The sequence below is a fragment of the Myodes glareolus genome, chromosome 21 (genome assembly GCF_982192425.1).
Source record: "Myodes glareolus chromosome 21, mMyoGla1.1, whole genome shotgun sequence".
In the NCBI taxonomy this organism is placed as follows: Eukaryota; Metazoa; Chordata; class Mammalia; order Rodentia; family Cricetidae; genus Myodes; species Myodes glareolus.
Genome location: NC_142046.1, coordinates 51,195,266 through 51,222,450, shown reverse-complemented (window position 1 = coordinate 51,222,450; position 27,185 = coordinate 51,195,266). Strand labels below are relative to the sequence as shown.

At 44.1% G+C, this 27,185-nt stretch overlaps 1 protein-coding gene across 1 annotated transcript in view; it reads right to left on the bottom strand.

Annotated features, from left to right (window-relative positions):
- Positions 1-27,185, bottom strand: part of Myo3b (myosin IIIB) — a 326,704-nt gene that overhangs the window by 174,429 nt on the left and 125,090 nt on the right. Inside the window, exons 8-13 of the mRNA XM_087900046.1 lie at positions 24,276-24,431; positions 8,851-8,947; positions 7,775-7,891; positions 7,068-7,172; positions 3,802-3,885; positions 2,573-2,775 (exon numbers count right to left, since the gene is read on the bottom strand). Of these exons, the coding sequence (XP_087756172.1) occupies positions 2,573-2,775; positions 3,802-3,885; positions 7,068-7,172; positions 7,775-7,891; positions 8,851-8,947; positions 24,276-24,431 (762 nt within the window). The remainder of the gene's footprint in view (positions 1-2,572; positions 2,776-3,801; positions 3,886-7,067; positions 7,173-7,774; positions 7,892-8,850; positions 8,948-24,275; positions 24,432-27,185) is intronic.

The following is a 27,185-nucleotide window of genomic DNA, read 5'->3' as shown; positions in this document are numbered from 1 at the left end:
GTATTGCACACCTTTAATCCCAGCACTTGGGAGGCAGAGACAAGAGGATCTCTGTGAGTTCAAAGCCAGCCTGATCTACAGAGTGAGTTTCAAGACAGGCTCCAAAGCTACAGAGAAACCCTGTCTCAAAAACCTAAAGACACACACACACACACACACACACAGTGAGAGAGAGAGAGAGAGAAAGAGAGAGAGAGAGAGAGAGAGAGAGAGAGAGAGAGAGACTTGAATGAGATGGAGACACTTTATGGCTTTTCAGGTCCTTCCCTTTCAACTGTGGTGGCTCTGTCCTTCTCTGAGCACACTTGAGTATCCCATTCTTGGTCCCCCATCTCTGGATGAGGTCTGACAAATGGGTTTTGAATAAAGAACGTCTGAGAGGCTGACCAAGTGTAAGACAGCTCTCCGAGTCCTTGTGAACAGATGTCTGTCTGTTTCCCTTCTGTCTCCAACTGCCCCCAACTCCTGCTCAGGCTTTGGGGCTTCACTGTAGGTTTATTTCTCTTGACTTGGTGTAAGTGATCTCCATTCTCCACATTATTCTTTATCCTAGCCCCCTGATTGTTTCCTTTAAAACCCTCACCCCCAGCTCCCCCCTTGCTTTATCTCCCTTCTTCTCCCCACTCCTGTCTCCATTTTGTTGGCTAACTCCTGAGCGATCCACAGATCTCAGATCAAATGTCTTGAATCCTGGAAACCTATCTTTCCTCTCAGATCCCAGGTGCACTGGCTCGTTTCACATCCACTTGACACCAGGCAGAGTCATTTAGGAAAAGAGAACCTCAGCTGAAAACAAATGCTCCTACCGGATTGTCCCATGGTGCATTTGGTGTGAGAATGTAGGCTAGGCAAACCATGGGAGCAAACTGGCAAGCAACACTTCTCCGTGGCCCCTGCATTGGCTCCCACTCCAGGTGTCTGTCCTGTTTGCGGTCTCATCCTGACTTCCTTTGATGCTGGGCTGGGATGTCAAAGTGTAAACAAAAGCAACCCTTTCCTCCCCAAGTTGCCTTTGGCCACGGTGTCTTATTGTGGACACAAAGACTTTGCCTGTCTTGTTTACTCTAGCGGTTCCTGCAGAGAACACGTTACTGTCATATAGCGGGCATTCAATATTGAGTGGCTGTGTGCATGGGACCTGCTCCTGAGAAACTCTTGTGTCCTGCAGTCATCAGAACCAATCAGAAGAAGAGTGGCTAATACTGCCAGTCTGCACCACATCGCACACGCTTTTGAGTCATTTATACAGATGAATCGTCAATCTTCCCAGTAAACCCGTGAGGCCATGGCTGGTAGCATCTCTGTTTCCCAAATGAGGCCCAGGAACGTTCAGTGATAGGCCCAACATTAGAGTGTCAGAACCAGGGTCAAGCCCAGAGAGACATGCCCTTAATGACTATTACCAATTACTACCCTGCTTTTCCTTAAACAGAGTGTTGTAGTTTGAATAATGTCCTTTACAGGCTTGTATCTTTGAATGCTAGGTCCCCAGCTGGTGCCACTGTCTGATAAGGTTATAAAACCTTTAGGCAGTGGAGCCTTGCTGGAGGAAGTACATTACTTGGGGCAGCCTATGAGGTTTGACCGCCTGACTAGACAGCTTCCTGTGTGTCGATGAAATGTGATCAGCCAGCCTCATGCTCCTGGCTATCACCTTTCCCCATTGGAACTGCAAGACAGAGCAAGCCCTCCCTCCCCCAAGCTCTGTATCATAGTCGGCTACCACGGCAGCAGGGAATTGCATCCTTTCTCTACCAATTGAAAAATCAATCTGTGGAACATTCTCAGTGCTGTTTTTTTGTTTGTTTGTTTTTTGTTTGTTATTGTTTTATACAATCTCACATTTAAGGAATAAAATGGATTCGTTTGTTTGTTTGAGGCAGGCTTTCTCTGTGTAGCCCTCGCTGTCCTAGAATTCACTCTATAGACCAGGCTGGTCTTGAACTCAGAGATCCACCTGCCTCTGCCTCCTGAGTACTGAGGTTAAAGGCATGCACCACCAGCACCTGGCTGATAAAGTGGATTTTTAAGATGTGAGCAAATTAATTATTGTCACACCCTCCCTTACACAATCAACTCAAGAGAAACAGACACACCATCCATAAAGCCCTCCCCCAAGTCCTTTGAGCTCTCTCCCCTTAACGCCTTTTAGGTAAAAACAAAAACAAAAACACAAAATCCCAAAAAACAAACCTACCACCAAAGGCTGGGGAGATGACTCTGCTGTTAAGAGCACTGGTTTCTCTTGCAGAGGCTTTTAGTTCGGTTCCCCAGGCTGCACATGGCAGCTTACAACCATCTACAACTCCAGTTCCAACCACCTGACTTTCTCCTCTGGTGTCTTAGAGTAACAGGCACCCATACAGTGCACAGACATGCATACAAATAGAACACTCATAAACACAAGACAAAACTAAATCTTAAAAATCAAACAATAACCACCACTAATCCTTTGTCTAAAACACTAAGGGAGACTAACGAACAAGGGGAGATGGAACCTTGGAAGCTCCCAAATCCTCCACGTTTAGATTGGCAAAGCAAACACCGGTGATAAAACGTTAAGTGCACCTACGTGGCCTGCTTTATAACTCTGGACTTTTCAAGGAGGTACTCGGAGATTCTCGCCCCCATCACAGCTCCAGTTGGTGTGAACATCATTTCCAGATACTTCCCAAACCGGCTGGAGTTGTCATTGATGGCCGTGCACGCGTTCCCGAAGGCTTCCACCAGGGAGTTCACTTGGAGGATTTTCTGGCGTAAGGTTTGATTGTTGGCCTGGGGTGAGCGGATGGTGGTTAGGAGAAGCTTTCAGAAGCAGCATTCTAATAATATCTCGCCGGGGACCACACACACACACACACACACACACACACGTAGCTCACGCACCTTTTCTAAGGTACTCCACTTTGGGGAAGTTAGTGTCAACCCTGATGAAGGAGTCACCAGGTACCATGAGTCACAAAGCCAGATTCGCTGGCAGGGTTGGTTTTTTTTTATTGTTGTTGTTTCGTTTTTATTATTATATACAGTGTTCTGCCTACACTCCAGAGGAGAGCACTAGATAGAATTACGGATGGTTATGAACCACCATGTGGCTGTTGGGAATTGAACTGAGGACCTCTGGAAGAGCAGCCAGTGCTCTTAACCGCTGAGCCATCTCTCCAGCCCCGGTGGCAGTTTTAAAGTCTGATTGCATTTCGTAGGAAAGTCTTGACAGATGTTTCCTGCCTAGCAGTTTAGAAAGAATCCCAAATACAGACATCCCCCAACTTTTCCACTGTGCTTTTCAATGCACCTCGGTGATAACAAAGGCGTCCTCAAGCCTTTCCTTAGTCAACGTGATGCCCTAGCGGCCAAGGATCGGCACCTCCCGGACTAATCTTGCAACCCTTCCTTCCATGTCCTTGTCCAAGCTACCATTTTCCTTTTCCTCAACTGTTGCTAGAGGGATTCCATTCGCCGTTTTTTCCTAATCACCACAGGGGCTCTGACGCAGCGTCTACTCGCTTCTCCCACTGAACAGCTCAATGTTTCTACTACACGGGAAACACACAAAATAATTGATTTGCCCACAATGTAGTAACTCCGTGTTGGTTTTATTTTTCTCACGACGTGAAGTAAGGACAGCATGCTGGCATCTTAAGAGCTAGCTATCAGGAGGCAACACAACAAAGATGGAATTTTCTTATGTGACTCCTGATTTAAAAAAAAAAAAGACTATAGTCCGCCCATCTGCTATAAAACATACAGTTGGTTCTGCGGGGGCTTCAAACCGCGATCCAGAATTCGGTTGGCTCTTACCTTTCCCAAGAAAGTCAGATGCTGAACAATGAGATGGGTGCTTTCTGTCTTCCCTGATCCACTTTCTCCACTGATGACAATGCACTGACACAGAAAACAGAGTCAGGGAGGAGCCCAACCAATCACCACACAGAAACAACCTGCACATTTGGTTGTGGTTCTTACACATAACAAACCCCACTATACTCCTCCATGTTTCATTGAACAACCATTCTATCCTGGAACTCTTTCCAGTATATGACGAACTGGGACAGCCACTTGTCATTGCAAAGTTTAGATGTAGCCTTGTCTGATGGTGCCATTGTTAACCGATCCTTGTGGGTTGTTTGGTCAATTCTTGTTATAAACTGTATTGCAATGAATAATCTTATACACAGGTCATTGTATCTACATTCAGGTTCATCGGCTGAATGAATTCCAAGTGGGCAACATTCAACCAAAAAGTAAAGGTATTTGTAAAATAACTACTACTGGATTGCTTGACTTGGGACCATAGTAGGATTCTAGTTCACTAGAGGACAATTTATCTTTACTGGCATATTAGAAAGGGTACAGCATCCAGGGACAGCTACGTAGGAGACATGAACGGGGCATGTGGAGTTGAGGCTGGCATCCAGGATGGAGTCTGTTGTCTTGCAGCCTCACCACACAGTGCATGGATTTGTGCTAATTTGATTAGCACAAATCTGAAGCAGGTATTCTATGCTCTTTGAATCTGTACTTCCTTTATTACGAGTGAGGTCAAATGCCTGCCACATGCTTAAGGCCAACCATATTTTCTTTTTTGTTCTCATTTCTGTTGCCTGTTTTTCTTGTGTTGTTGGCTGTGGTCTTCCTACCACTTCCGGGAGCTCTTCCTGCACAAGGGAAATCATTGGTGAGGGAGAATAAAAGCGACATCGTTGGCCTTTGTCCTTGGATCCTGACAAACAGCTTCTTGGAATTTCCTAACTGATGGAGAGCATCTTCTCTCAGGAAGAATGCCTCTAACCGCACCTCTGCTATGCATGAGGTGGCTCCAAGTGGGAGCCAGACTACTTCACATGGGGATGGGCAATGAGAAAAAACAGATAGATAGATGGTCAGAGGATGGGAACTTTCAGACGACCTCCCCCATCTTCCAGAAAGGAAAAGAGGTTGCAAATTGAGTTCAATAAAAACTTTTAATGAAAAGAACTCTTTTATTTATTTCTATTATTTAAAATATCCTATGAGCATCTACCCCTTGCATATAATGTTGGGTTTTTGCAAAAGTAATTTCTTTCAAATACATCATGGACTTTGACTATATTCATCTCAGTCTTATTCCCTGAGTTCTAAAAACTAAAAACTTTTTTAAAGATTTGTTTATTTATATTGTATATGCATTGGTGTTTTGCCTGCATGTGTGTCTATATGAGGGCATTGAATTCTCTGGAACTGCAGCTACAGACAGTTGTGAACTGCCACGCGGGTGCTGGGAATTGAACTTGGGTCCTCTGAAAGAGCATTCAGTGTTCTTAACCGTTGAGTTATAAAATCTCTTAAACAAATGAGACTCAGTGAGTCTAGGGACTGTTGAATTGAAGGTCCTGGGAGAGAGTGCTCAGGTGAACGGCAGGATCCTACATGCTCCCACCCCTTTCCTCCACCTGTTCCATGCATGTCTCCCACGTGGTTGCCCTGGTTTGTACCTAATATGCCAGTCAAGACAAACTTAGTGTTCTCCTTAATTCTTTGAGTTGATCTAGTGAATTAGCCAGGCTGAGAGAGGATTATTGGAACCCTTGAACTTGTCCTTGGCTTGGCAGGAGTGTGAGGCTCCTGGGTACTCCATTTGTGGCCGGCATCTGACATGTGGGCATTTTTGTTGAAATTAACCTATAACCTATGGGGGGTCTGTGCTAACTCTAGTGTGTCAGGATTGCTCTAAATTGTACGACACCCTGGGAAAAACATTTAGTTTTGGAAAACACACAATTCAGTGTCAGAAACAAAATAGGGTGGGGATGGGATGACAGAAAAAAAAATAAAAACCTTTCAACAGGCAAGCTTTTTAGCTTGAAGGTCATGCTGCTCTATCCATTTCATCTCTCTCTGGTAAATCTGTGGACAATTTGTAAATCTCCATAATAATGCAGAGAAGGTCATCTCTAAAGTCAGCAAACCTCTCTTCAGTGAATTTTGTTGTGCAGTGGTTTGAGTGAGAAATGCCCCTTACAGTTTAGGGCATTTGAACACTGGGGCCCTAGTTGGTGGCCCTGTTTGGGGAGGTTTTGGAGGTGCTGCCTTGCTGGAGGGGTGTTGTCACTTGGGAGCTCTGAGAGTAAAAGTGTTCTGCCTGCTTCTAGTTTGCTCTCTGCTCTGCATTTCGAGGAGAGCATTCTCGGTTGCTGCTCCAGCAGCCATCTTGTTTGCTGTCATACTTTCCCACCGTGACAGACTCTTACACATCTGGAACTGGAAGCCAAATAAACTCTTTCTTCCGGAAGTTGTCTTGGCCATGGTGTTTTCTCCCAGCAACAGAAGAGTAACTAATACACACTGGTAATAATTTTGTCTACCTTCAACAGACCCAAAAGGTTAGATTTCTTTGGTCTCTGGAAATACATACATAGTAAGCTCTCATAAAGATTACTTGCAAAATTAGGTTCCCTCTATTTGTTTACAGAAGACAGAAATATAGGAGACTAAACCAAGCAAAATGGAGGAGGGGTGAAAGGCAGGATAAGCCATGCTGTGAATTAGAAGTCTAGACAATTAAAATTTATGGGTTTAACTTTGTGTTTAACTAATATTGAGCTTAAAGTTTGTCAGTCTTAACCCTAGCCCATCAAATTTCTCAGCAACTAGATGGTATAGGGCCAGGTGTCCAGGGAGTGCAGTATTTCACATACAGGGGGCCTAGTCATGAAGATCCTAAGATGTTAATAGGAGGGAATTTCATTTATGCCATTATATATCCCATTTTTATTACAGCCATTGCATGTAATCAGGTTGTGGCTGCCCTATGTTCTCATTATGTCCATATTAGAAATGTCTTTACTGCATTTCACGAGAGAAAATGAGTGTCCCCTGTGTGTTATGAATCTCAAAAGGGTTTTGTCCTTCTCAGGCATCCAGTGCCCCTGTACCGCAATTCCATTTCCCATTTCCTCAGGCTAGCCTCTGCAACCTCAGGTCCCATTTCCTCGGGCTAGCCTCTGCAACCTCAGGTTCAAACAGAAACAGGCAGACGGACCATGCTTCACCTTGTGAGCTGGCAGACGAGGAAGGCAAGTCCTTACCTGGTCTTTGTTGAAAGTGACCAAACACTGGTAAGCATTGTCTGCTGACGCAAATATGTGGGGAGGATTCGAGGCTCGCTTCACCCCGTGATAAAGCCTGGAAAACTGGAGGGAAAATGCAGTTCATTTAAAGGACCCTTCAAGTATTCCCTGGACCATCGAAGGCATTTGTTACCCATTACCCTGAAGAACTAGGGTTTTCACTGCTTCTGAAAGGCTTGGGGATCTGCAGACCTATATTCTGACCCCTGTTCTCTGTTACTGGCTACACAAGCTTGGATAAGGGGCACTGACCACCCTACTCTGTGTCTCCCTCTTCTGAAGAAGCCATAGTATTTACAGCTTTCTGGTCTCATAGGGTGAGAAGAAGTGACCCAACCCAGTGCTTGGCACATAGCAAGCATTCAGTAATTAACTTGTATTGCTGATTGCTTTAAGAAGTTTCTCCCAAAGATTAAAAATTCCATTCATGTTAGATTATTGTCTATGGTTTGGGATATTAGCCCCATGATGATGATGGATCACACAGTTGCAATACTAATTTATTTTGTTTGCATGTTTGATTTTCTTTCTCCAGTGCCAGGGTTTGAGCCCAGGGCCATGGACATGCTGAGCAACTGCTCTACCACTGAGTTACACCCTGGCCCAGCCTTGTGATTTTTAATTACCCAGCAAGGATCAAAACATGCTTTGAAACCAGTCCTCACCTGTGGGGAGTATATGCTTAGATTCTGGAAGGGGTTTAAGGCAATTAGGATATCTCCCACATAGGTGTAGATCAGCGCATCTGCATAGCGTTTCTCCAGCCAGTAGATAATTGTATCCTAGGAAGAGGAGACACAGCCTTGAGAAACATCATCAGTCGAGGCAGAGATGCTGAGATCAGCAATGAACTCCTTACACACTTTAGTCTAAAAAGATGAAGACAACCTGTTATGATTCTAAGTCTCTGAAAGGGTGACAGATGCCTTGAAACGACGCCGTAAGAATGTGTTGAAATAATTAAGAGTTGCTGACAGGCATCGAGATAGCCAACCAAGATGTCAGTTGTTGCTGGGTTGGGGGCAGAATTTGTCCAATCAGAAGGTTGTAGTTATAATTAAATTCAACTGTATACAACAGCTTCCCCCAGGTTCTGGGACCCGAACTTGGGGCATCTGGAAGAGCAGCCATTGCTCTTGCTCTTACCAGCTGAGCCGTCTTGCCAGCCCTAGTAATTTCATTTCTCAAAAGTTACACTTCAAGTCTTGATTGTGGGACTATGGGATTGAACTGTACTGTTACACATTAGTGACTGAAGGGTTGACGCTGAGGGTCCCCCAGCAGTAGACTCTACAGATGCAGGTTCAACTTAACTAACAGCCCAAGCAAATGTAAGTATTCTGAATGAGGAATTATCTTAGTTTTCAATTTCAAACATGAACTATAATAACGCCACCATCTCTGTGAAGGAAATATCTCCTTATGAAGAACAAACAATTATCTTCAGGGTAAAGTGCAATGTCTTTTTTTATTAAATAGAAAATAAATTTAGGTTGGTGAGCTTCATTGGTCAGGCCTATGACAGAGGGGACTTTACTAGAGATTCTTTTTCTTCATCATTCCAAAACTTATATACAAACACACAGAGAATTGTAGTTACCAAATGGAATGTTCCTTGAGCGTCACTGCATGGTTAACCAAACAGTTTTTGAATGACTTTAGAAAGATGTCCAGCGAAGGGGCAGGCACCCTGTGTGAAACACAAACCATGCACGAGAGTAGTCTACTAAGTATTCAGTACCTCATCCAGGACCTCGAGATTGACCAAGTCATCCCCGAGGCAATGTCTGTCAACATCCTCCACTCGATAGGGTCTTCTGGTATGCATCCTTTCGTGCCTGGAAACATGCAGAGAGTATCAACACCCAGACAGTGTATGCAGCGGAAGAAGGCGGGCAATGAGGGCGGCTCGCTTGGAAACCCAGCCCACGACATATCCAGCGATCTTAGCAGCCGAGAGAGCAAGGCCCATCTAGACACCACCCTCTGCCTGTGGCGCCATCGGGGGAAGCCTCTCTTAAACCAGAGTGAAGAGCTTTACCTAGTGGACCCACCAAATATAAGCTTTTGTTTCCTAAATTCCCGCTGCAGCACTTTCAGGAGATATCTTCTACATTTTTCTTTCCTGCTCGGTGTGGCACACAGTCTGCCCCAGTGCGATGCTTCGTATTAAAGGAACCAAAATCCTGACACCATACAGCAAGAGCTCTCGTTTAGACCATTCCCCGTCATGTTGGAGCATAGACTTTCCACTGAGCCACGGCTGTGGGGCCTTCCTTCTCCCAATGTCCCCTCGACCTGACTGCCAGTACCCAAAGACTTGACCGTGTTTTGCATTTTACCTTCTCTGAAAATGCCTTATGACCTTTCTCTGAACAATTCCTCTCATGAGGTGACTGCTCTCTGGAGACATTCTCTCAGCCGATTCCTCAGTGTTGGTCAAGTGCGTGCAGGCATCCATGGGCAACACGTGGGTTATGCGTGTTGAATTATAAAATTTGATATTCTGGGAGTATTACTTAGCAAATGTGTTTTTGTACCCAACCTTATCTGTTTTGTTAGCATTTATTCGTGCACGTGTGCACTTGTGCGTCCATATGTGTGTGTCCACAGGCTCTCATGGAAGCCAGAAGGCAATCTTCAGGGGTGAGCTCTCTTCTTCTGTCTAGGTTCTAGGAGTTGAGTGCATGTCATCGGGCTTCTGTGACAAGTGCTTTTACCCACCGAGTCCTCTTTTCAGGCCCATACTTATAAATTCCCATTTGGGACATTACTTACCAAATATTTCAAAAATTTGAGTGATAGTAAATAAAAACCTCCTTTGGTACTCCAAAGTACATTTTGCTTCGGTTTTTGCTTCTTTGTTTGTTTAATGAAGTCTCATGTATCCCAGGCTGATCCCTTAGAACTCACTGTGTCAATAGAGAAGGACCTTGGGCTGCTGATCCTCCTGCCTCCGCCTCCTGAGTGCTGGGATTACAGACACACACCACCCCTCCCCATTTGCCTGGCGCCGACAATCAAGCCCAGGGCTTTGTGTATGTCACATAAGCCCCCTATCAACTGCGTCACATCCCAACCCAAAATGTAATTCTTTAAGTCATAGAATTAATTGAAGTAGGCACTCCCATAATTCCCTTTGTGAAACTATGATGCTCACGGCTGCTGGGGGCAAGCAGAGGCCTACAGGGTAAAAGCTCTGGTCCCTGTCTCAGAGTGGCTAACCATGAGTGAGACGCTCAAAAAACTCCCCTAACAGCAACAATTCAGGCCTCTTCACCTCTAAATGGAGTTACTCACAGCTAGTCTATCGGCGGAGCCGGTGACTGTGAAAAGCACACATAATCTTTGACATAAAAATTCAAACGGGACTTTAAAATGCATCAGGAACTACTCTTAGGCCCTTATCAAAATCTAGAATCAACAGTTTTGCATAACTTCTTCCATGACTCAAAAATACCATTACCTTATACCTGTAAAATGCTCTCCTATGTCCTGTCGGTTCACCAGTGGGGAGCATCCTGCTTCCCTGGGTGGTGCCATATACCCAATATCGTCACAGTTTAAAGGGTGTCACCCTCTGATGGTAGCTCTGTCTCCCTGGGTCCCACAGTTGGCTTTGCCTAATGCTTTGCTGTACAATACTATGTACAACAATCATGGAATCTTCACGTGTAATCTCCTCCTTGCTACACACACAGAGGAATTAGGTAGGAAAACACCTATACCAAGGCCTCCCTTCCCAGTTCCCATCACTGATAGTTTCAGATTAGAAGGTTCATCTAAAGCATATTAGCCGTCTCCACTATGGGAGTCAGTTTAATTGCAAAAGTCTGAAATAAAATTTGGACTTCATTTATTCAATCTAAATCAATAGCCTAGGCATTCTTAAGTGGTTAGTCAGAACATTTTCTTTGTCTATGTCTTCACATATAGGAAATGTCAAAGAGAAGCCACACTGGGAGCTGCCAAGATAGCTCAGTGGTTGAGTGTGGACTGCTTTTCCAGAAGACCTGAGTTTGATTCCCAGCACCCATGTTCACAGTAGGCAGCTCACACATGCCTGCAAACTCCAACTCCAGGGGCTCTGACACTTCTGACTTCCGCAGACACCAGCAATCATGAACACACACCGATACATACACATAATTTGAAATAATAAAATTTCCAGTCCATGCTTTTAATCCCAGCACTCAGGAGGCAGAGGCAGGCAAATCTCTGTTGGAGACCAACCTGGTCTACAAAGCGAGTTCCAGGTCAGCCAAGGTTACATAGAGAGATCGTCTCAAAAATAAATAAAATAAGAATTATTTTTTTAAAGATAAAGAAATCAAATTGGTTTAAAGTATATTCTCTGGGTCAGGTTTGGTAATGCACGGTATAAACTCAGAAATTGGGAGGCTGAAGTGAGAGGATCAGGAACTCAAGACTATTCTGGGCCACATGAGGAGCTCCCAGTCAGTCTGGGTTACAAAGAGACCTTGGCTCATGAAACGGGAACAGGGGAGGGAATGCTAATTTTCACTGTTACTAAGAGTTGCCATCTGCACTCTTGCTTGCCATTTTATTAAATAAAATACCAGGACGGTTCATACTTCTACCCCAAATCCCCTCTATATAAGCCTAAGTTTTCCCCTTTAAAGTTTAACATAAAGAAAAAACCCTCAACTTTTTAATATAGTAACTGAATTCTCATTGTATTAACTTCAGCCAGCTTAGCTCATTCCTTAATTATGTCTACAAACTGTGTGAAATAAACTATTTGACAAAGTTGGCAAAAGTTTGGAGAGATGACTCAGCAGTTAAGGGGACTGGCTGCTCTCGTAGAGGACCCTGGTTCCATGCCCAGCACCCACATGGCAGCTCACAACCATCTGTAACTGCTGTTCCGGGGATCTGCTGCCCTCTTTTGGCTTCCAAGGGCTCAAGGCACACGTGTGATACACAGACACTGCCCACAGAGCTGCTTCTGTTAAGGTGGAGTAAGTATCCTCCACCTGTGTCTCCACTTAAAGGCAACTAAATACTCAGGATGGAATGTTTGAGCAGCTAAGGATTGTGGGAAGTGAAGGCTCATGAGCAGATGGGTAAAGAAAGCAGAACTTGAGATCCCAGCAAACCAGTGTGATTCATCCCACTGCTGCTAGCCTGGACCACACGAGGGATGTCTGTCCTTCATGCTAGATGGTGCTTGTGCAGGTAGCTACAGATGAAAGCCCTTGTAAACCTCAGCTGCAACCTCATAATAATTGATTCTAGCATGAAGTTGATTCTCAGTGTGCACAGACACAGTTAGACACCACCAAGATCCAAACTGGTGTTTTTGCAAGTCCACCAGCAGATTGTCTATAGCTCCGGCAGTGTATCTGTCTGCTGTGCTCCGGCAGTGTATCTGTCTGCTGTTCATCTCACACACCTCATCTCCAAGAATCACGCCGATGAGCTTGAATCTCATCAAAATCTTCCCACAGATTTTAGCAAAACAAAAAGATATTTTAATTACTATTATTAGCATTGTGTGGCCTTCTCTCCTACTGATAGGCAATTTAATCCTTAGAGTTAGATTTGCTCAAGATTGTACTTGGCAATCTAGAAGTTAGTGTCGATATAAGATATTCCCACTATGATAAAGACCACTTTTTCAATCACATACACACACACACACACACACACACACACACACACTCTCTTATACACATGCACACATATATGCACATGCATACATACATATACACATGCACTCACAAATACACATGTGTACTCATGTATACACATGCATACTCACGTTACACATGAACACACATACGCATACTCGCATACACATATGCACACATGCATACTTACATATACACATGCACACAAGGCATACTCACATAGGCATATGTATATACATGCATACTCATATATATACATGTACACACATGCATACATAGCCACATGTATATACACATGCACTCACATATACACATGCACACACATAAATACTCACATATACACATACACACATGCATACTCCCTTAGACACATGCACACACGTGTATACACATGTACACACATGCATACTCACATATACACATGCACACTCACATATACACATGCACACTCTCATACACATGTACACACATTACTCCAGTAGATCTATTTGCCATCTCCAGTAGTGTTCCTTTTAAAAGGATGCCCTACTTCATTTTCCTCCTGAGGGGTTTGGAGAGCTGAAAACTCTGATCCCAATGCTTATTTCTTGAAAAAAAAATCCTAGACTTTAGATAAACTTATAAAATGTTTTATGTTTCTCTAATTTTAGTTAAAACCAACAAAATTAAATTTGGCTTATTTTTCTGTTTTCTTTGATGGTTTGTTCTTGCCAGTGACTACAAACTCAGATTTTCTAAAACTCTCATGCTCCACCTAGTGTCATAACTTAAGAACAGCATCTGCTAACAGATCTCTAAATAATTCCTTGTTTAATACAAAAATTACAGATCTTCAGCTTAAATACTTGAGTTTCATTCTGTTCAGATGGATACCTTTCTCAGCCTAGATACAGTATGGAGGGTCTTGAACCTTCCCCAAAGCAATGTGTCTCACCATCTCTGAGGAGTGGATGGGGGGTGAGGGTTAGGTGGAGGGGATGGGAAGAGGAGGGAAAGAAGGAACTGGGATTAATATGTAAATGAAAAAAGATAATTTGTTTTAAAAAAAATTAAAGAAAAAAATACTTGGGTTTGGCCGGAAGATGGTGGAGCACACCTTTAATCCCAGTACAAAGGAGGCAGAGGCAGGTGGATCTCTGCAAGCTTGAGGCCAGCCTGGTCTATGGAGTGAGTTCCAGGACAGCAAAGGCTATGCAGAGAAACCCTTTCTTGACAAAAAGCAAACAAACAAACAAACAAAACCCAACCAACCAAAACACTGTGTCATGTAAGAGGCACAGCTTAGAGAAAACACTGGAGCAAGCAGGCTGGTTGAACAGGCAGGCCTATTTTCTTCGTAGCAAGGAAATGACTGACACCTGGTCACCCAGAGGGTTAGAGTGTATATTATCTGCCAACCTGGAGATCCTATGGCGCCAACCTTCCTGAATCCCCCAATATCAGGTATGGTTTAGGCCCTCATCCTGAACTTAGTCTCTCAGCGAACGGAACCCAACCTTATGAAGAAGGTCCTGTGCATTTTACACCATCTACCAACAGAATCCATCCTTGTGTTTGTTAAATCCTTCCTCCCTAGGCCCTTACCCTGAGCACTGTCTATCAGTCAATAGAACAGATGCACATTGTAAAGGCCAGAGGTGCTTTGCTACTTTGCAGGGGAGTTCCTATGTAGCTACGCCTAGAGCTGGGATGTGATCATTGCCCCAATGGAAATCTCTTTTCAAAGTTTTGCTGGGCTTAAATGTGTAAGAGAAATAAACCGCGAGGTCAGACTCTAGAAGTTTTGACCCAGCGCCTGCTAAACGGACCCCAGCTTCACTCCTCACCTCATGTGGATTGTTTCCCTGTGTCCCTGCCAGCAGTGATGCTTGCAGGATCCCCTATCAGGATGAGTATTCCAAGGCTTAGATAAATAGATACATATAAATGACTGGGTAATACTAAAAGACATTTTATTAAATAAAGGTAGATAGTCATATGTAGATTTGATTTTTTATCATGCAAAGCATGTTGTCCACTACTTCTATTTTTAACATACTTTGCGTACACATAAACATCCAGAAACACACGTTCCAGGCGAATACTTAAGTTTCACACGCTGTGTGCCCTGCAGTGCTGTGTAAGTTGTGCGTACAGAGCAAAGGCTGCAATTAAAGTCTCTTCTAAGGGAGTGTGCTGGGGTAGAGTACAGCTTCCAGGGCTCAGAAGATGTTCTGAAATTCCATCAGAGTCGACGCTGCCTTTTTCTGTATTTTCTGCTTGTGTTTATGAGGCATCTAGAGCTTGGGGTTTGAAGCTGTGTGGTCTGTGTTTGGGCTGCCTGCGGTAGAGGCAGCAAGGTGTAGAGTCAGGCAGACTTCTGGTTTCAAGAATCAGGGATGAAATTTGTATCTTAAGGTAGAAATAGAGGTAAGTCTGAGCCACTAAATCCAGGGAGCTGAGGAGTAGACGAAGGCAGAGACGGGCTCAGATCTCAACAACAACTACGGGCATGCGTGGACCCGATGACGGGCTATTACAAGCTGTCTTTAGTCCAGGCTTTTGAGAACACCGAAGTGGCCAAAACTATGGCTTACTCTGTGCTTGTGCAGCAATTTTGGGGCCAGGCTCTCTAAGAGCTCCATCTCTTTGAGAGGTTGCTGGTTCTGTGTGTGATTTTTCCCCCCAGAACAAATCCTTAATCCCTCAGCTCTCTATCTTCAAGCAGAGACTCCCTGTAGATGGGTACAAACAGGTTCAGGAGCCCTAGGCAGGGGAGGCAGATGTGTTCTTGCCCTCACGTAAGTGAGAGGCGGAAGCACTCTAAATCATGACCCAAGAATGAGAAGGGAGCGGACTCTCTCACCTGATACCTACTCAGTGCCATTCACCGAGAGCCACTCTGCACTACAGTGGTTAGACCAGTGGGCTGCAACCCCTTTGGGAGTTTAATGACCTCTTCACAAGGGTTGCACGTCAGATATCCTGCATATCAGATCTTTACATTCGATTCGTAACAGTAGCAAAATTATAGTTATAAAGTAGCAAAGAAGATAATTTCACAGTTGGGGGTTGTACAACATGAGGGACTGTATTAAATGATCAAAACATTAGGAAGATTGAGAATCACTGTTTTAGACAGGGGCCCTCTGGCAAACCTGTCATGGAGATCATTTCTGGCCCTGTTCCTCTATTTACAGACCACAGCCCTTCCTTTCCTCCCAAGGAGGAATTGGAAGGAGGGAAGAAAGACTAACCTGGATGTCAGATTCCATGTTTAATAAAGGAGGTAATGATATCAGTTAGTGATAGAGGAAAAACAGGGAGAGCAGGACAAGGGGTAAAGAAGATGTAGTACGATTAATAAAAACCCAGAGACAGATATTGGGGTTCAAGCTGAAGGTCAGAAAAGCAAAACAGCCAGCCACTGTCTGAAATGGCGATCCTGCCTCCAGGAATCTCAGAATGAGAGCTGTCTCCTCCCATCTTATATTCCTCTCTAGGGCTAGGATTAAAGGTGTGCACCACTACCACCCAGTTTCTATGGCAGACTAGTGTGGCTGCTGGGATTAAAGGTGTGTGCCACCACTGCCTGGTCTGTAAGGCTGAACAGGGCAGTTGTTTTACTCTCTGATCTTCAGGCAAGCTTTATTTATTAAAATACAAATGAAATATCACTGCAAGAAGAGAGATAAGAAAGAGGACCCAGGCTCAATGACCATGGCCAAAGGCCTCTATAATTACAGACAGAGGCCATTCACTTTTCACCATAGTCAGTGGTTGCAAACAGTAAGGCAAGCATTGCTCAAGACTGAGAGAGGTGCATCAGTCTGTGATATCAAGACGTCCATCCAAATCACTTCACTTCAGTATACCCTCGGATTCAGGGTCAAAGAGAACGGACCAGCTCATCTGACTATACTATACAACATCACAACTAGTTGGAGACAAATCAGCACAGCTCACCCATGGGACTCTATTCTATCACGTCTATTGTGAGTCAAATACAGATACCAAAACTAGATACCAGTTGAGTTCAGAGCCTATGGCTCCATGATCTGCATGTTGACCTAATAACATCGCTCTCAAGCAAGTATACAGACTTAAAAAGAGAAAACTGAGTAGAAATTATTATAATAACTGTCTATTTTTCACCTATGCAATTTTGACCATAACTCTAATAAATTGGCACTGTATTATCAATCATATTAAACAGTATTTGATAATATTCCTACTTTCCCCAGACAGCAGCATGGGTAAGTGACAAAAAGCAGAAAATTAACTATAGTTCATTCTCATAGCGGGGCAAGAAGGGAGGGGGAGTAATACTAATTATATCAAGGTACAGATTTATTTCTTCTCTGTCGGGCAGATAGGAAGATATTTAGCTTCTGTGTGGGGAACATCCGTAGCATTTTATGCGATCATTCAGGAGGTTTTCATTTACACGAGCACCAGGAGCCCACAGGCATATGGGTACATATGCAGTGTACACATATGTGTGTATATGTACATACATGTTTGCAAGGCGAAGGAGAGAGCAAGACTGACTGGAAAAGCTTGGCAGGAAAGGCTTGGTAGTGAGAAATCCATTTTTAAAGGTCACCACGGCAAGCTGAAAAGAAATCAGAACAACCGAAGCCATTGTTTTAATCAGCCTCGGGCAATTTACAAGAGTAGAACCCAAAAGCCATTAAGCATAACAGGGAAAAATAACTGTTACTAAATTCTCTTAGCAAATAATTCTTAGCGTAGACCTTTGTCAGCTCAGCAAGCCCCTGGCCACCTACAGGGGCAGGACTCACTAGAGCTTGTCATTCTTCTGAGGCTCACAGCTGAGGTCATGGTCACAGTGCAGCCACCCAGGGCCTTCCCTGCCTCCATCACATTCCAGAGAGCGGGTTTTCTCTCCCAGTGACTCTTGTGAAGTGGTAAGGCTTACGTTTGTGAGTCTAGTACTCTGAGCTAATGTGGAGAGGCTGCATGCTGGGCAATAGTGATAAATTCATGGGTTTGCAAAGTGGATTTGGGAAAGAAGACATTTTGAAGGTTAGGGAAATAGGAACTGGTGTCACCAAAAAATTAAACGGTTTAAAAGCATTCCTGACAAATTAAGAGACACAGGGCCTTAAATTGTTGTCTATAGATGCTGAGAAATTCTTACTTCCTTTGAGAGAGTGTACATCTTAAATTCTTAACTATTGTACCTAAATTAGATATATGTAGGGGCCGGGGAAAGGTTTGGTCCTTTAGTTAATGAGTGTCCATCATATGGAATGTGTTATCTCTGGTTCCTGATTGCCTAGGATCTCTGGAATGGGGAAGGGGGAATACAGTTTCCCAGGCAGCCTCTCTGTAAAGTGCCTACCATTTCCATGTAGCAGTGGGAATTATAGCGTCAACTAGGAGAGAACAGGGTTGCTGCTGCTGCTGCTGCTGCTGCCAAGCATAAGCTGTGTCAGCCCTAAGCCAAATTTAACTCCACTTGATCACCGTGCCAGGGACGGTGATCCTTCTGCACCCCTCTGCCGTGCCAACCTTGGTCTCCCTAACCTGCTCCCTGTGTAGCATCCACACACCCTTCTACCCCCTCCTCCTCAGCACCTGACTCCTTTTGCTTTCTGCTTCTTCTGTTATGGCTCGTACCTGAAGGGTCCTCCACGGGCCAACGCTTTAGAAGTGTGTATTTCTCTTGCACTGAAGTTTTCCATGAGCACAGTTCTGTCTTGTTTCTAAGTTCCTCTCAGAAGCTCCCAGGAGCTCAGTTTCTCCATCCCTTTGTTCAGTTCCCCATCCCTGTATTTACCATACTCCACTGAACCTTCTCTTCTTCGTGCCAGCTACCAGTCCCTGACTACCAGTCTCTGAGTTACTCAGCCACTGTCTTCCCTCTCCTACAGGAGTCTCATGCTTTACCCTTGTTCACCTATCACATACACTGAAGCCTGGCTCCAGCCCAGACCTCCAAATCTGCTTTCTGTCATCCACTGCACGGTCAAAAGTAACTGAAGACTCTACATGGGGAAGGCAGTGGTGAAGAGTGCTGGCAGCCTTTAGTGCCATGCTGTCCTGAGGGTGTCAGCAATCCTCTCTGAACTTGATGCACTGGAGCAGCATCATTCAGTCACCAGGTCTTTTGTGCTTCTGAAAATCCATGACTGTATTTGGATGACTTTGTCACATTCCCCAAAGTGAAACTCCCAGCAGCTTAGCATCTCCTTGGAGCCTGACGCCGCCGCCAACCCTGACATCGTCTTGCATAATTTTTAGAAAGCTAAAGGCCATTCAGCATGAGTTTCCTCACATTACCTCCTTTGCCCCTTCAGCTTTTCAGAGTATTTTCATCTCACCTTTGTGTCTCTCCAACACTAAGGTTCATTCTCTCCAAAAACAGACAACCTTCCCTCAGACCCTTAGACCATTTATTTCTCTTGCTCCTCTATGACCCTCTATTCTATCTTTAATGTCTCCTCTACACACAACCCTTCTCCTTCACCTTTCCATGTCTTCCCCACCTTTTAAGAAAACGCCTTCTTCCGTGGTGGCCCTCCAACTACATGTTCTCCTCTTCCCTGGAGAAAGTGCTGAAATTAGAAAGAACTTTCCGGCTTCCTCTACAAGTGATGGGCAGTGATCCTTGTGGCTTTGAGCCTTATTCTTTGGCTCAGTTCTCAAAACTAAGCAACACACCCTGACAGTGGGCCTCAAAGTGTTTGGACCATGGAAGACGTAACTTAAGGCATATGGAAGCCATGAACAATACCTGTATATACTTGGCTTTGCATTTGATAGGACAGGGAAACAGAGTGATCCTTTGACTGCTCTATGTCTCTTAGTATCTTGTCATGTCTATTTGATTTCGGTGTGAACCAGGGCTGGGAGGCATCTTGATTTGGATAGGTCCCTAGCCAACCAACCCATCACTAAGTCCTGACAATACCATGACCTTAGCGTCTTTCACATTTGTACTTGTTACCACTGTTCTTGCTTGTGGACAACTTCAGTGCAATAGAGGGAAAGCTTTTTATAAAGATTTATTTCTGTATAAGAGGGCTCTATCTGCATGTATGCCAGCATGAGAGAAGAGGGCATCAGATCTCATTACAGATGGTTATAAGCCACTATGTGATTACTGGGAATTGAACTCGGGACCTCTGGAAGAACAGCCAGTGCTTTTAATCACCAAGCCATCTCTCTAGCCCCAGCATGAAAGTTTTTAAAGTGTTGACTAGTTGAGAAGCCCCAAAGTAAGAACAGACGAATTAACAAAGTGATTGATGGGAGGTGGGAAAATCATTGAGTGGTAACAGGGGAAGGAGTAGAGAGAAAACAGGTGCTAAGGAAGATAGAAGAGGGTGTGTGACTGTTACAATGGGGAGACTGGTCAAGGTGAACAAAGGCTGGAAAGGCAGAAGGGAGCAGGATACATAATCCCCCCGCCCTCACAGTGAGAGATAGAAGGTAATGCTGGACAACAACACTGTGGATAAGTAGTTATCTCTGTTATGATGAACAGATAGGATCGACACTCAAGAGTATAGGAGCAAGGCTAGGCATCATGGGGGATTGGTCACAATGCAGCAGAAAGTGCACCATGCACGGAGAAGGGCCTGAGTTGTGAGGCTCATCTCAGCTCTTGTGGGTCTAAACAGCAGCCCTTCTGCATGCAGCAGCTTTATGGAAATCCAGCGCTTGGTGGAATCCTCTGCACATAAATCAAAATCCATATCTAGATGTAGCATAGAGACAGCTATGCAGAAGTAGTGTTATAGTATTGAGATTGGTCAATACGTGTCTCCAGTCTTGCCACTACCCCATTCTACTCTCTACTAACAGAGCAATCTAGAACACATACCTGCCTGGAACTCTTCAGCGGCCCCCTCTATCTAAGGCACAAGTCTGAGGAGCTCGGGTCTATGGACCTGATCTCCCCTTACTTCCTCCCTGCCTCCTAACCCACACAAAGCTCCAAGACTGCCAGATAACTAACAGGATTCCCCCTTCTCCAGCCCAGGTCCCCCCCCCCCACGAATAGCTTCTGAGAAGAACCAAGAATAATGGAACTGAGATGATAAACCCCGACTCATTGTTCTGCAGTGATGGTCCTAGTGGGTAGGGACATGTGAAACTATTGGCTCTGCCAGATTTACATCCTAGCTCAGCTACTTCCTGGAGAAGTCCCTTGATTAGACATCCCAAGCCCGGCTAACTTAGGTACCCTTTCCCAGGGACATGGTGGGGGACCACAGGCTTTCCTATCCCAATCCCTTCTGCTCTTGTCTCAGTGGTCCTCAGCCTTCCTAATGCTGCAATCCTTTAGTGCGGTTCTTCATGGTGTGGTGACCCCAACCATAAAATTGCTTTTGCTGCTGTTTCATGCCTGTAATTTTGCTGCTGTTGTGAATTGCAATGTAAGTATTTTTGGAGATAGAGGTTTGCCAAAGGGGTCACAGCCCACAGATTGAGAACCACTGTTTTCTCTGATTCTTGTCTGCGTGGCACAAAGACGATTAGCACTTTATCAGGAGCCAGATCTGGTTTGCCTTTGTAGTTCCTCCGCTCAGCTTAGGGCTGACACCTACACATGTAAATGTCTCTACAAGGAATAAATGAATAAATTTGATTTGAGGTAAGAGATAGAAATCAATATTTTTAACCTTTAGTGCTTCCTTACTATTGGTTTTCATGATCTTCTTTGATAAGTTAAAGAGAGAGATTTTCACAGCTGAAGGGCAAGAGAAAGACTAGGCTGGCTTTATGTCAAGTGGACACAGGCTAGGGTCATCTGAGAAGAGGGACCCTCGAATGAGAATATGCCTCCATAGGATTGGACTGTAGGCAAGTAGGGAGGGCATTTTCTTAATTAGTGACTGATGGGGGGGGCGGTTTCCAGCCCAGTGAATGGTGCCATCCCTGAGCTGGAGGTTTGAGGAAGTAGGCTGAGCAAGTCACAAGGAGCGATCCAGTAGGCAGCACCCCTCCATGGCCTCTGCACCAGTTCCAGCCTCCAGGTTCCTACCCTGTTTGAGATCCTGTCCTCAGTGCCTCTGATGACAAACAGTGACAATGAGGAGTAAGTAAAATAAACTGTTTCCTCCCCCCAAGTTGGCTTGGGTAGTAGAGTTTCATTAGAGCGATAAAAATCCTAAGACTGTAGTATTGTAAAGAAATGAAAGACTCCAAACAAACTATACACAGATATTTTCATCTATGACCAACATTTATTGGCAGTTGGTGCTGTAGTTAGAGCCATCCTAACCTTTCATGTGTAGAATCAATCCACCCTTAAAATAATCCCCCGTTCTATAGAAGAAACTTCTGAAGAAGGAAAAGTTAAAGAACTTTTCCAGCAAGCGGCTAAGCTAACAGCTCAAATCTGACAGAGCTGGTGGTTTTAATCATCAAATTGCCCTGCCTGCTGTGTGGGCATCCTTGCAGAGAAATGAGGGGGCTACTTCCTCATTCATCTGTGCTCTCACCTCTGTCAGTCTTTCTTTTCTCCACCTTTACTGGAAACTCACAGCTCTAGATAGATTGGCTTACCAGTCAACAGCCTTTCCTGGTGGGTCCAGAAAACATCTATCTAGCCAACACCTTGCCAGTTGCTGAGAGGGAGTCATGGCAGAGTAAGTGTGGATTACACTGGGGTCCCTTTGGAATTCGTTTACCCTACCTCCTAAGGAAAAGGCCGTGCAACATTTTGATACGTGTTTGTGAGGCTGTATTTTTTCTTATGACTGTTCAAAGGGACACAAACTACAGGAACGAAACAGGAAATTACAAGGACTCTGTAAAAAAAAAAATACTTTGCCACCCACCAGACTTTTGACATCAAAAGACTTGGCAAAGAGAAAGAGAACTTGGGGCAATGGCCTGGACATACATTGAATCTCTGTTTTCTAAGGGGGAAAAGTGTTTAACATGAGAATATAGAACTGGACAGGCAGACTTGGGCAGTAGTACTGTGCTTGGTAAGTCTAGGAACCGTCTTAGAAGCCATTGGATAAGGGACCTTTGATCAAACCAAATGAGAAGCTGGGTCGAATCTCAACAATTGAGGGTTGGGTTTCATTAGGCTTGGTTCACGGGTATTTGCATTTTGTCTTCATTTTGGTGGTGTGTGTGACTGTGTGGAAGAGGCTCATGTACAGAGCTAGAGGAAAGGGGGCTTTTGATTCCCCTGGCCATAAGCACGAGTTCCTATCATCTCAAAAGGAACCGAGTCACAGGAATGGCTGTGTCTCTCTGCCCTGTCCCTAGCCACAGACACAGAAATGGCCCTGGGATAATAGGAAACTATTTGCTTTGCATTATCCTAAGCACAAACCTGTGACAACAGAGAAAATCAGCACAACACAGTCACCTTGAAATTCCAGCTCTGGCAAACCTGACTTTTGCTTTTGATTTGTAAACAGCCTTCTGCAGAATGCAGGGCTCTCTCCAGAACTGACTTTGCTATTTGATTGTCTTCACATCCGGCACTTTGAATGTTCTTTTAATAATACTGGCCTGGTGCTTATCTGCCTTCTGACCAGATATACAAACCAAGTAATTGCTGGGCAGAAGAGGTTTGTTTGCAATTAATTTTTTTTTCTTAAAGAGAAATTCTGCCACCCTCTGGACAGAAATCAAAGACCTGCTTTTTAGAGATACACACAGAATAGTTTTAAAGACTTCCTCCCATTCCCTAAAAATAGACATAAATAAGCTCTGTCCTTTAAGAATCAGGGGAAGAGGTGTGATAGAGTCATGTAGAAGAAGCACTGGTTGCTTTAGATAGCATAGACAAAATATATGAAGAAGAAAACCAGAATATCCCTACAGATTTTTTAAAAAACTAAAGAGAGAATGGGTTCAGAGCCCATCCAAGAAAAGGTCTCTGGCCTTTAACATACACTCTTTCCATGGCCTGTCTGTAGAGTCCACATCTGCTCCCTACTCTCCGATAGTCAGGACAAGATGTCTTAACACATTTTAGCCAAGGCTGCTTTGCAGCTACAGTTATACTAAATGTAACTAGATGTAACAGTTACAGTTATACTAAATGTAACAAAATGTAACAGTTATGATAAATGTAACTAAATGTAACAGTTATAGTTATATTGAATGTAGCAGTTGCAGGTATACTAAATGTAACAGTTACAGTTATAATAAATGTAACAGTCACAGTTATACTAAATGTAACAGTTACAGTTATACTAAATGTAACTAAATGTAACAGTCACAGTTATACTAAATGTAACATTTACATTTGTATTAAACACATAAAAATGCTGTTTTTAATGAGTACTAACTGAACACAAGGACAATGAGATCTCAACTATTTGGGAAATTAGTCACAAGAATCCAGATACCCAGTTTTTGAATCCTGCCTACTCATCCACAGGACCTGCTTGACAATACACAAATGAAACTCTGAGAAAACACAAAGATATGGTTGTTACCAATAAAGATGTAGAGCAAACCAAAGCACAGCCATGCACTCCTCCCAAATACCCAAAGGAGGACGCCAGAGCGATGCACAGAACCGTACCTGGTTTTAGCAACAGGGTTCAGATGCTTCTGGTCTCGGAGCACATTGGCCAGCTGTTTTTGCAGAAACAAAACCTTGCCTTGAGTTCCTTTAATGAATGGGTGGTCCAGGAGGTGGGTGACCGAAGGTCGCTTTTCAAAATCTTTAATAAGACACCTGTTTGTAAAAAATCAACAGATAATTCAAAAGTAAAACATTCAACATTCTCTTTCCCTGGGATACAGGAGAGAGGAAGCCTGGTGGTACACTTCATTGTTAACCCCAAGTAGCCCTTTCCTCTGAAATATGTGGCAGAAAATGGAAAAATTCTATTGATTTGATTAGTTAAAAAGATCAGAAACCTACTTAGATTGTCGTAAGTAAATATTAAAAGCTCAGTCAATTTTACCCTCTATTTATTGTCAAGGATTTAAAACATTGGAAAAACAGAATGCTTAGAAAAATGTCCGTCTGATTTTTCATTGCAGAAAAGCATTTTCAAGAGAAGGAAGTTTATCTTAGGGGCATATAGGACTAAGATCTGTCACCACAACTACTCTCATGGAGATGCTCTTATTTGGTGGTGTGCAGGGTTTGGGATTATTTAGGAGTTTGTAAGGAAAGAAACAAACCTGCAAGGAAGAGAAAAGCCCAGTCATTGATTTCTAATGTTTTCTGAGAGAACAGAGAAGCCCCAGAACAGGAAGGGACTAGCACACAATTCTGAAGAATTTTGATGGAATTCTGCAAAATGGGAACAAAAAGTCTACTCGAAATGCTAAAAACTCAGGTTCCATTTAAACCCCTCTGCACTAGATTGCTTAGAACCACACACCTAAGAATGGTTTTCACTTTTGGATTCATGATCTATCTAAAGAAAACAATGATTCAATACCTATGGCTGCTTGCTCTGTGCTTGACACATGGAAATCTCTAGTGAAGTGGAACCTGATGAACGCCACTCCAGTTACCCTCATCCTTCTATTCTGAGTAGCTGCCCTGAGTCAGAGGAGGAAATTTCAACATCCTTCAGTTTCAAGCTAGCACTGGAGACTCGGGATAAATGAAGAATGCCCTTCTGCCCACTCAATGTCACCGACAGCTGAGCTTTTCCCCACAGAAGCATGCCAGCAGCAGTCTGACGCCCTGACAGTCAGCAGCAGTCAGGACCTTCTGAGCATCTTAGGCAGAGCATTAAGGCAGAATCCTTCACGGCAATCCCCAGTTGTCAGATTTACACAGAACTTCAAGCTTTGCAATTTGCACTTCAAAACACTTTCCCATCCCTTCTCACCTTCCAGTCCCAAGGACTCAGGGACTTTCCTGGGTCAGCTTGTTTGAGGATGGCACAGGGGCTGCTAGAACCAGAGCTTGCAGCTAGAAAAGCCAACCGCACCCAGAGCATCTCCAGAAGGGTGCCCACAAGACTATGAATATACCTCCACCTCGCCATGGGGAGAAATCAATCATTTGACTTTTATTGGTCCAGGGTGGTTTCTATAGCCTATTATTTTTCCTAGCAACAATACGAAATCAGCACACATGTTTACAAAAGACAGCTCTTTTGTAATCCAGTCTTCCCTGGATTCCTTGTATACTCATGTGTCTGTGTGATTGTCAAAGGAAAACACATTTGAGTCATTGTTTAGTAAGAAAAGAAGGAACTCAGGAGGGCTATCTGTCTAACAATTCCAGTGATGTTCTTCCCCCCTGGCTTAAGTGTGGAACATAAAATCCCTAATATAAAATAAACAGGTGCCTCCTGAGGGCTGATGAAGACAGGCCTAGATTCTCAGAATGGGGTAGGATGGTAAACCAGAATCCACCCAATGGCTCAACAGTCATTGCTCTGGCAAAGGACTCAAGTTCCTACTCCAGCACCTACATCAGGTTGTTTACCACTGGCTATAACTCCAGCTCCTGGGGATCCAACACCCTCTTCTGGCCCCATCAGACACATCACATGGTTGTAAAACAAACAAACAAACAAATCACAAACACACAGACACAGATACGTATCTCTTTTGAGGAAGTAAAGAAAAGGTAAAATATGGACGTCTTCCTTGCCAGGTAACTGTTGCCAATGCTTCACACACAGAGACCCATGGGCAAAGCCAAACATGGACTAAGTGACAACATAAAATAGTTCACGGCACATGAAATGGGCAGTGAGCATCATGCACCTCCACCTTCCTCCCCGGGACAGATGCTCAAAGGAGGCCTTTGGGAGAGGCCTGCCTGCAGACAGAGTTTTTGGGTAGCCTTCGAGAGCCTGTCCCTAGCCGCTGATGGTAGGACATCTATTCTGTCATACCATGTTAACATCTTCCTGCAAAGCTGGGCTTCCAACAAGTGACAAGATTGTCTGCTGTATGGGGAGCTTTTGCTTTAGATCACAGAGTGGATATGAGGAAGGCATGGAGAGCGAAGAGAGGGAGCCAGGTGAGGAGCCAGCAACCCAGGAATCTAAGAGATTTCCAGGCACAGCACCCTGGAAAATGGTGAGTCAGTCTTCTCCATAAGACTGGAGTGGGTGGAATGCCACACCAGGAAAGCAACAGAAGAGACACTGAGTGTGCTTGGGAGGAATGTTAAACAGCACGGTGACACATCCAACTGCACGGGAAGGATTTTTAGGAGAAGGACAAGAAGACCTTGAGAACACAGCCTTCATTCGCAAACAGCCCTGCATATCTTGTTCTCACAGGGGCAAATCCCAAATCTGAAAGGGAGCTGTTATTATACTGACAGACAGAGGCAAAGGCTCTGTCCGCTAGATAACGGGACCTCATCTCATTCCGTTTACTCAGCAAACATTTATTAGGCCACACCAGAATTAAATGAAATGAACTAATGCATGAACAATTATGATGTTTATTCTCAAGCACCTACAGTAGATTTAATTGGAAAGATGGAAAGACTAGAGAAACA